Source organism: Neopsephotus bourkii, unplaced genomic scaffold, assembly GCF_033783945.1.
Source record: "Neopsephotus bourkii isolate Nb327-2 ecotype Australia unplaced genomic scaffold, CSIRO-AGI_Nbou_v1 NB_1760, whole genome shotgun sequence".
Lineage (NCBI taxonomy): Eukaryota > Metazoa > Chordata > Aves > Psittaciformes > Psittacidae > Neopsephotus > Neopsephotus bourkii.
The window spans coordinates 9783303-9797667 of NW_026902234.1; the positions used below are offsets into that span (position 1 = coordinate 9783303).

General features: G+C 39.2%; 1 protein-coding gene across 2 annotated transcripts in view; it reads left to right on the forward strand.

The window, feature by feature from the left end:
* COL4A1 (collagen type IV alpha 1 chain) overlaps positions 1-14365 on the forward strand; it is a 125623-nt gene that overhangs the window by 53812 nt on the left and 57446 nt on the right. For both annotated transcript variants that reach the window (XM_061377576.1, XM_061377574.1), the window contains exon 2: positions 1765-1815. In XM_061377576.1, coding sequence (XP_061233560.1) covers positions 1765-1815 — 51 coding nt within the window. The remainder of the gene's footprint in view (positions 1-1764; positions 1816-14365) is intronic.

Genomic DNA, 14365 nt, shown 5'->3' on the forward strand with positions numbered 1-14365 from the left:
ACAGGTGCCCAGCATCTGTGCTGAGAGCTGACTCTGAAGAAGTGCTGTCCCTGACTGCTTCCTGTTAATGGCTTAATGAAACTGCTGAATTATCTTGTGTGCGTTGGTGCAATATTCAGTGATATAAATACTTTGTTTGTTTTCCTCCCAGTTGGTTTCTGAGAGGCATGACAATAGCAAAAGCAATAGACTGCTGCGTTACTCACCAGTTGCTTCATGATTATGAGGAGGAAAAGTGGGGAGTAGCCCAGGTGCACTTAAGTGTACAGAAATACTTGGTAACAGAAAGTGACTGAAAGCTTTTACACTTGGATCAGTTAATCTGACTTCTCTCAGATGTTAGAACCTTTCAAGTTTTGCAAAAAAAAATAATGAGTGGCTTTTTATGTCACTGAAGTCATAGAATCATAGGATGGTTTGGGTTGGAAGGGACCTTAAAGGTCATCTAGTTCCAAGCCCTCTGGCCCTGTCAGGGATACCTTCCACTAGACCAGGTTGCTCAGGGTCCTATGCAGCCTGGCCTTTGAACATTTTCAGGGATGGGGCATCTGCAATTTCTCTGGACAACCTGTTCCAGTGTCAAGTTTCTCCAGTGTACAAAACGCATGAGGTGGTGCTGTTATAAGGAAAGGCTTTCAGAAAACAAGGATCTCTATAGTGTCTCCTGGAGAATGAGTTGGACTGGTTATGTTTTTATTGATGTTTTCTATGCATTCTCCTGTTGCAATGAATGCACTTTTACTTAGTGGAAGGTTTCCCATCATAATGACAATTGCAGTTAGTCATTATAGAGGGCAAGAAAGATAAAAGATCACTTGAAATGTGGTAAATGCAAGAAATAGGACCAGAACCCTGAAGTTAGATGTTGCCTGGCCAGTAAACATCATTAACAACTGCCTCAATATCTAATATTTGCCATTAGGAGTAGTTTACTCTCTGAGGGGCTGCAGTTTGACTTGATTTCATAAAGTACATCCAGGCATACTTCTTGATATAGTTTACTGTGGTAATTATACTAATATTTAACTTCCTGTAAAAACTACTTTTTTCCTATCTGAAGATTGGCAATTACTGAAAAAAATAGTAAATCAATATTAAGAAATCTCATGGTAAAAACCCAATGGCTATAGATGGTTTTTATATTTGGAAAAGAAACACAAAACATATTCTTCAGTTTGATATTTTTCTTAACCGTAGAAGATAAATCATGAACTGAAGCTTCACCATCCCTCTCTCCTCAAAGCAATGGCACATATTTATAGAGCTTAAGTATTCATGCAATATGCAAGCCATTTATTAACAGAGACCTAGGAGATGCTTCTACAGTTGAATTGATTTTGTTTTGAATATTCTGTTGGGCTTTGAATGTGTGACTGTAGTATGTTAGAAGAGAACCTGCTTCTTTTAAATTGAGACGTTCATATTGCTAGATGCAGAGTATGTGTGTATTATACAAAAATTAGTTATTTTTTAAATGGTGACCCTAAAGACAATGATTTAGAAGTAATATAAGTTTTCTATGGTTAAAAACTGTAGCAGGTATTTTTCCTCTTTTACAAAGGCATCTCTTATTGGACGTGGTATGAAACCAGAAGCGTACATCTATATAAATTTAACAGTGTTGCATTGGGCTTAAGTGAACATTTGCCGTGCTGACCAGCCTTGCACTCAGCATGGTACTGCTGACATCCCTGGCTTATTGTGATACGTTCTGCCTGTCATCCAGTTCAGACAATTAATTCTCAATTTCTCTTTCATTTTCAGGGTTGTTCCGGCTGTGGAAAATGTGACTGCAGTGGAGTAAAAGGGCAGAAGGTGAGTAAGTCAGCTCTCCCTTCTTCATTATCTTGCTTATTTAAACCACATAGTGTATTATCTACTGGGAGGCAGGTGAGCCATTGGTTTCAGTGAACACTCTGACACGGAGTGTTTCCAAGGTCAAGCCACATGCCCTTCAGCAGGATTTCTGAAAAGTGTCTGCAGCAGCTGAGGGCAGGAGGACAAAGGGTGGGAGATAGATGAATACCCTCACTGTGGGGTGAAGCTCCTAGTCCGGTGCTTGGCTGTGCCCTCCTTTTTTCCACATTTAGTGGGATGCTAACCTGGCACTCTCACCTTTCCTACACCTCACCTCCAGTCTTTTCAGTGGATAGCAGGGTTGACATCCTGAGCACCTCTGGAAGCAATGCTAGCAGTTTAGTTCCAAAATGCTCCCCTCAATGAGTTTTGCAGATTGCTCTCCAGGAAGTCTGTGATGCATCAGAAGCAACTCACCCTGACCAGGGTTAGGCCTGGGAGGCAATGACCTGGAATAGGAAGAAGTAGGTTAATAATCAACTTAAATACAGAAAAGTATTGCACGTCAAGTTAAAAAAATTGAATACTTAAAACTTTTTGACAGAACCTTGCAAATGAGTTTTAAAGTTCCCATTCAGCTATCCAAACTTTCTGTGTGTGAAACAGAAAAGGCACTTTAGAGGCTTCTTTTAAAGTAGTAAGAGTGAAGAAAAAATACAGTGTACTTAAGCATTCCATGAATTCCTGCTGTAAATTACCTGCTTTTGTAAATAGCATAGACATTCAATCACTCTCCTTATCTTTTCCAGTTTTGCTGTAGAGATTTCAATCTGCAATGTTTTCTGTTGTGCATGCACATGTATTGTATTATCTACCATTATAAATTAGTGCAATCCAAAGGTTTTATCATCCTGTGATTGCAGTGAGAACATTTTTCAGGTAAGTTGTTTAGGTCAGTCAAAGGAGTGTTTTGAAGATGTGGGGGTTTTGTTTGGTTTTTTGTTTTTGGGTTTTTAAATAAAGGTACAGCTGGTGTTCTACATTGTGTCACATGTGATAGCTGCATATTTACTGATGAAGGTTTTAAGAATGTTTGTTGTTGGCTTTTCTTTAGTGTTTTCTAGAACAAGGAATATAAATTACTTAATTGGAGACCCAAGCAAAGATAATTTTCTTTGTAACAGAACATGGATTAATTTGTGAGACAGATGAAAAGAGATTCAAAATTTCTTTTAGATGTTTTAAGGGCCCACTAGTATCTGTTTAACAAGAGGCAGCTATATATTAAAAATAAATAGCACAAAGATTTGGGTAAGGTCCGTAACTCTGAATTTATTCCTTGATGTCTTGATCTTGTTTTTCAGTAACAAGTACAAGTAAATCATTGTAGAATGAGAGAGAGATTACGTTATAACTCTCTTGTTGAAAGCTGTTAGTTTTCACTTCTTAGAGTATGCCAGCATCTCGTAACTAGATAATTTAAAAAAAAATGTAGTTTGGGGAAATAACTTGGCTTCATTTATTTCTGGCTGAAATCACAACTCCTTGCTAGAGCTGTTGCTGGCATTTTTCATTTGCATAGTCCGGAGTCTCAAAAAGTTCTCCTCGAAGTAAATAGATCCTTATCTGATATGCTAGAAGCCAAAACTACCTCAAATTAATGCAGGCTATTTTAAAATGTGGAAGAGAGAAAATATCAGTCCATAGCAACAGAAGTCACAGTAAGTTCCAGATTTCATGCAAACTTGTCCAACAAGTCAGTGTACGCCTTGCTCTTCCTAATGGGTTTCCATCAAAAACTTCTCTAGCTTTAAATGTGTGCGTAATGGTATATTTACGTATTTTCAGACTGTGTAGGAAATTTAATTATTGACATTAGAGACATTGAGACAGGTGAATAAATAGTTACACCTAGAAAACAATATTTAAGGGAGGTATTTGAAGGTTTTTTGGAGTGAATTTAAAAGTAACTTGATTCAGATGATAATGCTTGCTCATTCTGAGGCTTTCAAATGCATACTTAGGATTTTGAACAAAAAAATGACTTTTATCTAAAAATGTCCGCCCCTGCCTTTGTTTCAGCCTAGTGCAGCTTTTCATCCGATTCTTTGCATTTAATGCCTTTTTGGAATAAGGACTGCCTGGTACCCAGTCCCATGCCTGAAGACAGAAGTTGGTGAAGAAAGCAGGGGAAGCATCCTTCTTGCTTGCCACTGAAAAATTTCTAGAAATGGTTTTTCCACCCAATGCATTTGTCTTTGAAACCTATCTCTCTAAACACAGTTCCCATTAACGTGCACATCAGTACTGGGACCTGCTACCTTAGAAATATACATAAATGTTGCTTAATCAGAGAGGGATAGACTGGAAAGACTGATCCTTGCCAAGATCCAGGCCAGAAGAGGGCTGCCATGCCCAGCTGTTGTGGTACCCCAGGAGACCACATTAGGGAACATCTGCTCTCCACTTCTCATGTAGCCACTTGCGTGGGAAGTAGATATCCATCCTGCCCAACACCATCCCCAGCCAACATGTTGCCTACACTGGAAACCCTTTTGATCTGTCTTCCATGTTGTGCAGAACTGCACAAATGCTGAAGGGCCTTTTCCAATCCACCCACACTCTTCAGCAACGTAACCACACCAGTTCACTACCATGGGAGCTTTAGGAACTGCGGAAGTGGGTGCTGGGTTTACCCTTTAATGCCTTAATTATTAACATCTGGAGATACATTTCTTTCCACACACAGTGTGGGAAGAAGTTCCAGACCCTATGAATTGGGGGTGGGATTTAATTAAAATACAGTTAGCCAAATAATCATATTAATGATCTCACCACAAAAAGTGCTGAAAATAGTATTTGACTTAAAAGCTGTTAAATTCCCAAGAAATATTGCCCGTCAGCATTTCAGACATGGAAGAGTAAGTTATATTGCCATATTTTTCTCTCTCATTTGAGAATCTTTTAGTCAATATGACCATTTGGATGGCCATATTTAGAATACATTCAGTATGTTCTCTCATTAGACTGTTTCCATGAAAATTGTATCTCTATGCCAGACTCCTTTAAGATGAGTCATACTTTATCAAGGGCATATAATTGACAAAGTCTAAGGGCTTTTCATCCCTTTCAGAAAATTTCAGAAAGTGAGTGTAATTGGAACAGATGGTTCATATCCCATAAAGCCTTTATTATTACACTGAACATCAGGCTGTTATTTTAAGCTATATAGTGTCAAGTATCACGTATTTACTGAACAATAGGTGCAGAAATTTTAGAAAAACATAATATTGCTAAAATAATAAATAATACCTTGGTGTTTTTCGTTAGATAGATTAGCTGAAAACCTTCATTAGTTTCCTCTTACACTTTCTGTTTGGTTTTCTGCATAATAACTTGACTGTTCTTTCCAGCCTCACAAGTGTGAGATCTGTTTGAACTGGTTAGTTTTGAATGCTTGTCTACATTTTACTGAGTTACTCAGAAGCAGGCAGAAGCTGTATTTTCTCTTTTATGCCTACCTAGATTTTGAGAACAATTTCAAGCAGCTGTGGAGATAAGTAGTGCTAGCCAGTAATGTGTGTAGAAAAAGCATGTTAAGCATTTAATTACCATTTAGAACAAAGACTTTATAGAACCGAGTAAAATTCTCCATGCACTGGCTTTTTCCAGGAATGTTCGTTCTCTCATTCATGACCATTTGCACTCATTTTACTCCATATCAGAAACATGTATACACAGAGGCAACACTGGAACTTTGCTGTAACTAAACCAGAATGATTAATCTTCTAACACTTATCAGTTAGAATGCATTGAAGTATGTCTTCATTCTTTAATATAAATATTTTATGATGATTCTCCTGTCTCAACTTTCAATTATCCGTTGAAAGTTCAAGTCACAAAAATCTCAAATGTGATTTTTGTCATTGGACATGAAATATTGCACTTAAAAAAAATTTATATCTGCTGGGACATTCTGGAAGAAAATAGAAAATAAGAATAGAATTAACTCATGTAACTGCTGGTTTTGACATTTTTTATATGAGATGTAAGAAAACTTGTGCAAATGATTTATACTGGCATATTTTTGTTTGCCTAGTGCCTTGTTCTGAGACTCTGTCTGTATTATACCTACATAAGAATTACTTCTGTTTCCCTTGATGAGCGCATCATCCCTGTGTGGATTGACTGCATTGACTGTGGAAGTACACAGACTGACTTTGCTTGAGGTGTTTTTGGGCCTGGCAGCCAGGTGGCTCTGTTACTGGCTTAGGCTGACAGTTACTGTGACACCTCTGTGGTCACCCATTAACAGGATGAGTCTTTTCTCGCCTGTGCAATTCTACAGTCTTGAAAGTCATGCATGATTTTCCTGACTGCAGGAGATTGTGCAATGGTGAGTTGACTGTTCCAGTGGACTGTGTCCCTATATATATTTGGTTTGGCTTGTTTTTTTTTAAGGTTTCCCAGATTGGGAAGGCCTTCAAGGCTTTTCCTGTCATTTTAGGTGTCAAAATGTAGAGCAAAAATATTTATGATATTGATCAGTTAAATCAATAGAAAAACCCTTGTTAGAGAGAAACTCTGACAGTCAATGGGATAATCACTATTAAGTAATTCTGAGTTTCCTTTAGAATATAGTAAAGAGCAACGAATCAGTTCCCTTAGTGGAGCAAATCAATAATCACTAGATCTGTGCTTTTCATATTCAACCTATGCTGGCAGCATCAACCCTTTTTTACCAAGAATGTTAATTTTTCAATACTTTCCATTGGTAGTGTTTGGTTTTAATAAGATCTTCCATAGTTTTGCTCAATGTTTCTATTTAAGTGGCTGCTGTGGGAACTTAATCTCATTTCCAGCACTTGTTCGTGGGCAAATTGGAAAGATTATGAACTGAGGACACTAAGGCAACTACAGTTAAATAGTATACTCCAGAAAAGGTCATAAAGTTGACAAGAAGGGTGACAGTGGGAGGAAATATTGTGTTTGCAGCTTTAGTTTGCAGCTAGTAGTTAACATGAAGTCATCTAATGATTCCTGAAAGGGGGAAATCAGAAGACTGTAATAAAATAAGCAAATATATTGATCAGCTGCAGATCTGATATCCTACAAGGATACTTGTGGCTCTTGTTTTTGAAAATTCGGCCATTGTCACAATGTTTATGTCACTTCTGCAGTGACGTTAGTATATTTTTATTGATTTGCCCTTCATGCAGAGGAAAATAATGTTTTTAATTCAAATCAGGGAAAAAGAATACCTATGTTTCATGAAGAAAATACGTAAATAATGCTGCTATTCTTGAAAAGAATGAGACGTCAAAAGACCTTGAATTATACTGAGTGGAATATGCTCAGTATTGAAAGTTTTCTTCACTTTCCCAACTGTAAACTGCGAAGTGGATCTGTCAGATTTTCTTAGTTTAAAGTTGTCACTAGGACCACTTGTCTCAGTTGTCCAAATAGGACTGAATGTCTGTAGCAACATTTTCTATATTAAGATGCATTTTTGCACTCAGTACAGTATGTATCTTTGATTAACATGAACTAGTGGATTACACTGATGAATTTACCTCTTTGGAAAGAGTGCTATAAAAGTAGATATCCCAGTAATACTGTGTGATGGGGTATGCTCATATTTAGTTTTCAGAGCTGACTTCTAAAGGTTTTCACAAACTGGTATGTCAGTTGGCATAATATGATCTTTTAAGCAGCTTTTAAGTTGCCAGATGCATATCTTTGCTTGTAAAGCTGTTGTTATAATAAGCTCAGGCATTTCTTCATGAAACAAAACATGCTTTCTGACCTCACAGAGTTTGATTTTACATTTGTACAACTGTTACAGTATGCCTTCATTATGATTTCTTGAAGGATTACAAGGCCCTGTTTTGATACGAAGCATGTAAACCTCTGGTGAGGTCAGTAAAGTTTCCCAAATATGAGATCAAAGCAAGACGAGAAAAGACCTGTAGGTCACCACTTCTCTGAAATCCACATGCTCTGGAAGTGGAGCTGCTACAATCCCTGTGCAATACCCACATGTAGTTTGGAATCTTCCCCAATTTAAAATTTTGTTCATGCAAACAGAAGCACACTTCCATTATATATATATACCAACTACACAGTGATCGTTAAACTTACTTTGCAGCATGCAGTTTTTTAGTATCTGGTTGTATGCATGACAGCACCTGCAGTCGGTATTTGTACATCGTTCATCTTACTGCCCACTAATGTTCTGTGATACTGACAGGTTTTTGTGGGTGTAGATTACAGGTCTGGGACAGCAAATGGCATAGCAATCGGTATAGCAGTAGCAACATCTTGTAGTTTATCCCTCAGGCTTCTTTAAACCATTCTGCAATTCAATTTATATTGTGTTTGCTGGGGATCTCAGACCAAACAAGCTATTATAATTGATGGTTCTGTGATATGTCAATTCCCACACAAAAACTTAATACTTGAGGCACTTAATAATCAGTCTTTGCCTACATTTTCTCTGTAGTAGTATTGACAAGAATTATAGATAACATAGCAAAGAAAGTTCACCTAAATGGTGACAATAATTATTAGCTTTCAGTAACAGGCAAAATGCTCTTCTATATCATCTTTAACAGGAGAAGAAAAGCGAAGTTAAGGTAAAGCCAAGGGACAAGCAACTTAGACTCCCATCTGGAAAATCATGTTTCTGTCCCTTAGAAGGTTCAACTGTAACTGGAAAGGCAAAACCTACCCATAAATTTTGTAGCTGTTAATGAAAGCATGTGCCAGCTTCCACTGCAGTTCATCTGCAACATTTTAAAATGCTTTTATATGCCAACAAAAGTAATTCTTACCAAGGTTTGGGTCGAAGTTGAAGTATGCACAGTTAAAGTAAATACTGAGTTGAGTGGGTGAACACAGGCACTGGTATCAAATCAGATGTCCTTTCACTCTTTTTTCATTTGACACTGTTACTGACTGTAAGAAGATGCAACAAAACTATTTCATGGGTAGCTATCAGAATACTAAAAGCCTTGAGGGGGTTTGGTGACCCTTAGTTTTGTTAGAACAGTTTGCTTGCCTACCAAGCAAAGATGCTGCAGAACTGCAAAAAAAAATGGGTTTAATGGAGGAGAGGGACTAGCACAGAGGGGCAGTCTAAAGTGCCCTCTGACTCCAGTGTCAGCAGTTGAGTGAAGAAAAGGGAAGAATACCAAAGGCTGATATTGTGGAGCAGTGAACAGAGAAGCTAGTGCTGTATGCAGCACCTGTAGTGAGATCTGTGATTTAAGGATGCAATTGCAGATCTTCAACTCAAACTTCCTTTCTGTCTGAAAGTGTGGAGATGGAAGCTGCAGCTTCAGTAGAAACACACACATCTTCATGCAACTCCTCCAGACGGATCTCTTTGGGAAGCTTTAGGTATTCAATGCAATGAATTTATAGTGATGCCAGGGTGTGGGAACTAAGGGACACTGCTCACCTCAGGGAAAAGGTAGCATTTGTAAAAGTGAAATTCTCTAGATGCAGAAGAAGTACAAACTTTTGACAACAAGACTGTCTCTGCACCCTACCCCTCCTTGGGCAGGCGCGGTGAGCAGGAAGGGCCGGGAGGATCCGGATGCCGGTGCGGGTGGCGCTGGGGGGAGAGACCTGAGCCGTTTGGCTCGTATCATCCTTCATCCTGCAGCTGTGTCACTTCCCCGCTGGCTCCTCTGGGTGGCAGTCAGACATCACGGAATTCCTGTTCTCTGGCGGGCATCCTTGCCTTTTTCTTTTTTTTTTTTTTTTTTTTCCCCCTCTTTTGTTCTTGTTTGGGGTTTGGTTTTTTTTTTTTTTTCCTTTTTAGTCAAAAAAGGAAAACCTTAAGGCCACTTGCTAAGCAGGAGATCAGCTTCTGGTTGGCATTTACTGAAAATGACGCTGCAGCAATATCCTGCACAATATCAAAATAAGGAAAATATTTGTTTTCATGATTATTAATGATTACTGCATCCTTGTTAACTTAATTGATTTAGGCTGAAAAGCCTGGACGTACTACAAAAAAATAAATATATTGTAGTGTCTGTTCTGCAGTGGATGTGGTTGAGTAAAGAGACTCCAGAAATTAAAGTGAAGAAACGATGATTTACACTTCTGAGGTACAATGTTATCTGCCTTCTGGTATTTTCATAGAATCATACAATCACACAGTCCTTTAGATTGGAAAGGACCTTTAAAATCATTGAGTTCAACTGTAAACCTAATGCTGCGAAGTCCACCATTAAACCATGTTCTTAAGCTCTATATGTCCATGTCTTTTAAATACCTCCAGGGATGATGACTCCACCACTGCCCTGGGAAGCCTGTTCCAATGCTTGACAATCCTTCCAGGGAAGAATTTTTTCTTCATATCCCATTTAAACCTCCTCTGGTGCAACTTGAGGCTGTTTCAGTTGTAGAGGGTGGTGAGATCAGAAGCCAGAATATTTCTTCTAGCTTTTGAGGGAAGCAACTCTTTTGCGACATTAAAAATATTTAAAACTTTAGAAATGCCATTTCTAACCTAACCCCAAAAAGCAGCTAGAATATTACTGTCTCAAATAGTACTGTCTGTAATGTACTCTCTAATATGAGCTACTTCATTATGAGAACTTTATTGCCGTCTGTACTGTCCAGGACGAGCTTCCCGTGTTTTTACTATTTATGGAAGAGATTACTTTCTGTAAATATGTCCATGACAGACCTTTGCCAAGAGAATAAAACTTGCATGTAACGTCACATTTCATTGCAGGTCTTGGGTCTGAACAAAAATAAAGTAAAAAAACCTGAAAAGTTCAGGACCTTTTTTTTTTTTCCTGCTGTTTCATCTTTAAATGCAAGCCTTTAAACAGTGCCAAATGCAAACAAATGCTAAATAATTTTCACTAATGAATAAGGAAGGGTGTGGAGCATTTTTACCTCTTATATTCTTGGACCTTCAATGCTGGAAGTGATTTAACACAATGTGCAATAAAACAAAGGAAGAGTTACTCAGACGTAATGAGTTCAACAGATGATTAGAAGGGGTGGGAAATATAGCACCCTTTTGATTCAACCTGTTTCCAGGTGGTAGAATTTCCTTTTTTTTTTTGGGGGGGGGGGGTTGCTTTGCAAATTCATTTGTCCTTGAAACCTCCCCTTCCCTTATGTTTTTTTGAGGTTCTTCTATTCCCCAGGGTGGCTGTAAATGATGGGGAGGAGGCTCCTTGACCCAGATCTGATTAAAAGAGAAAAAAAGGTTTGGAAAACCCCATACGTACCTTTGGTAAAGGGTTTGTATGATTTCCTCCTGAAACATCATGAGAGCTGTATTTTTATTTTTACTTTTTTCCTAAAAAAAAATCAAGAAAAATTTAAATGTAAAGACAGTGAACCACATACCTTAGTGTTACCTTGCCAAGCTTTGTGCAAGTGGACTTCCACAGTTGAAAATAAAGTTCACCGCTCGTCTGTTGGCTTCTGCTGTCTTTTAGTATCGTCTTCATATTTGTCCTTCATATACCATGCTCTCAGTCTTCCCAGTCTTGCTTTGAGGTAGACCACTCCTGGCTTATAAAATGTTCAGACTAGAGGTCATACATTCTATCATTTGTGAGTGACTGAAAGGTGCATGTGCCTCAATAAACTTCAGTCAGTTTTTCATTTTTTTGTCTATTTTTTTTTTGTTTGTAATGGAGGGAAAACAAAATAATTTTCTTTAAGTACAAACACGTTTCTCCTCAGCATCCTGGCTACTTCTGGATCTGTAACTGTTTATCTACACTGGAGTCAAATATCACACAAAAAGTGTGTCAGCCAAAGACACTCACATATAAGGAAACACTGGGAGCTTAAGTGTGTGCATGGCTCAGGAAGTCCTAAAAAGTGAAATTTGGGCACCTCCATTGAAAAAACTGACTACTGCAGGTGGAAAATGAGGAATAACTATGGGGTGAGCAAGAAGAAGAATTAGATGAAGGAGGCTTGGTAAATTATGTAGAGAGGGGCTATTACTTATATCTGGTTTAACTGATATTGTACAATGCTGATAAGCAACCAGTTGCTTGACTCTAGTTAAATGGATGCTGAGTGTGCAGCCATGACTGGCTTTTGCATGTTGATTTTACTTCCCTTAGCTTATTTTACTTAATTTTCATCTTCTAAATCAAATTCACACACTGTATATCCACCGATTTACTTGCACACCAATTAAGCACATATATACTGATATGTAGAGAAGAGGATAACCAAAGATTGTTACTTCTATTTTTATACTCCTGGGAAGCACTTGGCAGCTTCCTGAGGAATGCTCTGTGCAGCCATGAGGTGACACTGAAATATGCTTTCAGCCTTAAGCATTCTTTTGTGTTTAGGAGGCAGAGGCACAGGCTCAGTCCCTGAACTGTAAACCTGAACAGCTTTCTAATTAAATGTTTATACAGATGGATTCACTATTTTTGGGTTCATTTTGTATCAAGCTGCACAGGTTCCCCAGTGTGGTAAACTCATGAGGCCCAGGAAAGACACTTTCATAGTAGGAAGAGTGATCTTTTCAGGGAGTGAGAGACCAGAGCTGGGTGAGATGCCATCATCTGGTGATCAAGAGTACAGCTTCTGCCCCACTGTATGGGGCTTTTGCACCATTAAGTTGTTGCTTCTCAGAGTTCCCACCTTGAAGTGCAGCCTGAGAGCTGGTTTAACTGACCGAAGGAGTCCCACAGGTGAAGGTCACCAGGGAGGGATCAAAGGGAGAAGGAGAGGGCAGAACTAGCATCATGTCAGAGCCTGCATGACTGGAGAGTGCTGTTCCTCGACAGCTGTTTGTCAGCATCTGCTGTGTCTGTGTGTAAAACAGAGCAACACTGTTAATGCTTGGAGTTGTGCAGGGGACTCATCCAGCCCACAGCTGGCCTGATTGTGGAGCTGTGCAGGTGATGTAGAACTGCCAGGGCTGCTCCTTCTTTTAGTCATGCCAAAAAGGCTGGACTCACGTTTCCATGCAAGTAAGTTTTCTCAGATACTTCCTGGCAATGCAGGAATCCAGATTTTGCTGAGTCTACCCCATCTTCCCCAAGCCCTCATGCCCCCTGATCCTCTCTTCTACTCTGCATACTGTCAGGAACACAGCCCCAAAACTTCTGGGTGAGCCAAGATGTTTACAGAACTCCTACACAGATTCTTTGCATGTCTTCATAGTTATGTTTGTGTAATTAGTTACTCGTTACTTGTGTAGCTCCAGAATTATATAGCTATAGTGCAGATAGACTGTAGTGCTGAAGGATGTGCTGTGGGAATTTTGTAATGCTAAGCATCCATGGTGCATTTGAGGACACTCTTGCTCTGTGAGCATATAGCAGTACTTCTGTTTGACTGATATCCACTTCACACTTTCAATAATATACTGAAAATGGTAAGTGCAGCTGAGGACAAACAGATGATATTTATCGTATGTGTTTATTTTAATCCTGAGAGATATTCAGGGCCAGTGCTCCCTCTGGTGGTTAAAAATACTGCTTTAATAAAGAATTGAATATTGCCCACCTCTGTCTTCACTGATGTAACACTGAACCAATTACAATTCTGTAACACATGCTTAAAACAGTGTGGATAAATACAGTGACTTCAGTGAGCTACTCGGATCACACAGCAGTGTTTCCCACTGTGCAGTGTAATTACTGGTCTAACACCTCAAAGCCAATTCACTTCAGCACTTGGAGTTATATCAGCTGAAGGAACAAATACAGAGCCTGTATTCACTTCTCATGTGGCTGGGTAGAAACCTCTGGGTAGAAACCACGTAGCGCATTGCAAGGCTGTTGTGAATCTCTGTAGATTTTACAGGGTTATATTGGATCATCAAGGCATGATGAATGATTTGGATGGTGGGTTTTCTTGTCAACAGTTGTGTCTGTGTCTGAAACTAATTTCTTTCAAAAGCAATGTTTGAGACTCTTTGTAAAATCAGACTTGAGGATAGGAATAAAAATAGAAAAGAATGCTGAATTTGCAGGCCCTATTTCTCTCTTTGGAAACTGCATCCTCAGCTTTCATCTTGAAGCGCTTGCATTTCTTTGGCATGCATGTTCTTGGTGGTGTTTCAGTTCAATGAACATTAGGTTTTGGGAAGAGGGGAGTATGTGTGTTTGTGAGAGAGGAAGTCTGCTTATAACTATGTTGGAGTCAGCGGGAACATTGGTCTGAAGATGGCTGTCCAGCAAGGTCAAGCATTTGTTGGCTCCCAGCTCAGCTTCCCTTGCAGTGAAGGCACAGCTGAGGAGCTCTGGTGGATGAACTCCAACAAACCCCACTGCGCTGGTGTGAGAAGCTGCTCTCGCTGCCTTTCCGCCCTGTGTCCTGCATCACTATGTCCTCCTTGCATCAGCTGCCTGTCCTGATGAGCTCCTTAGCTCCCCAAGGCCAGAGCAAACTTACTAGCTAAAGGAAACTGAGTAAATTTAGTGAGCTGAACTGGTACAGTGGAGGCTGAGAGAATTATACCAGGTGATGTAAAAAAGAAGGAAATAGCACTATGCCTTTAAAAGAAGAGCTACCTTTGCTGGGTAGATCACCTCAGCTGCCTTGTGGCATC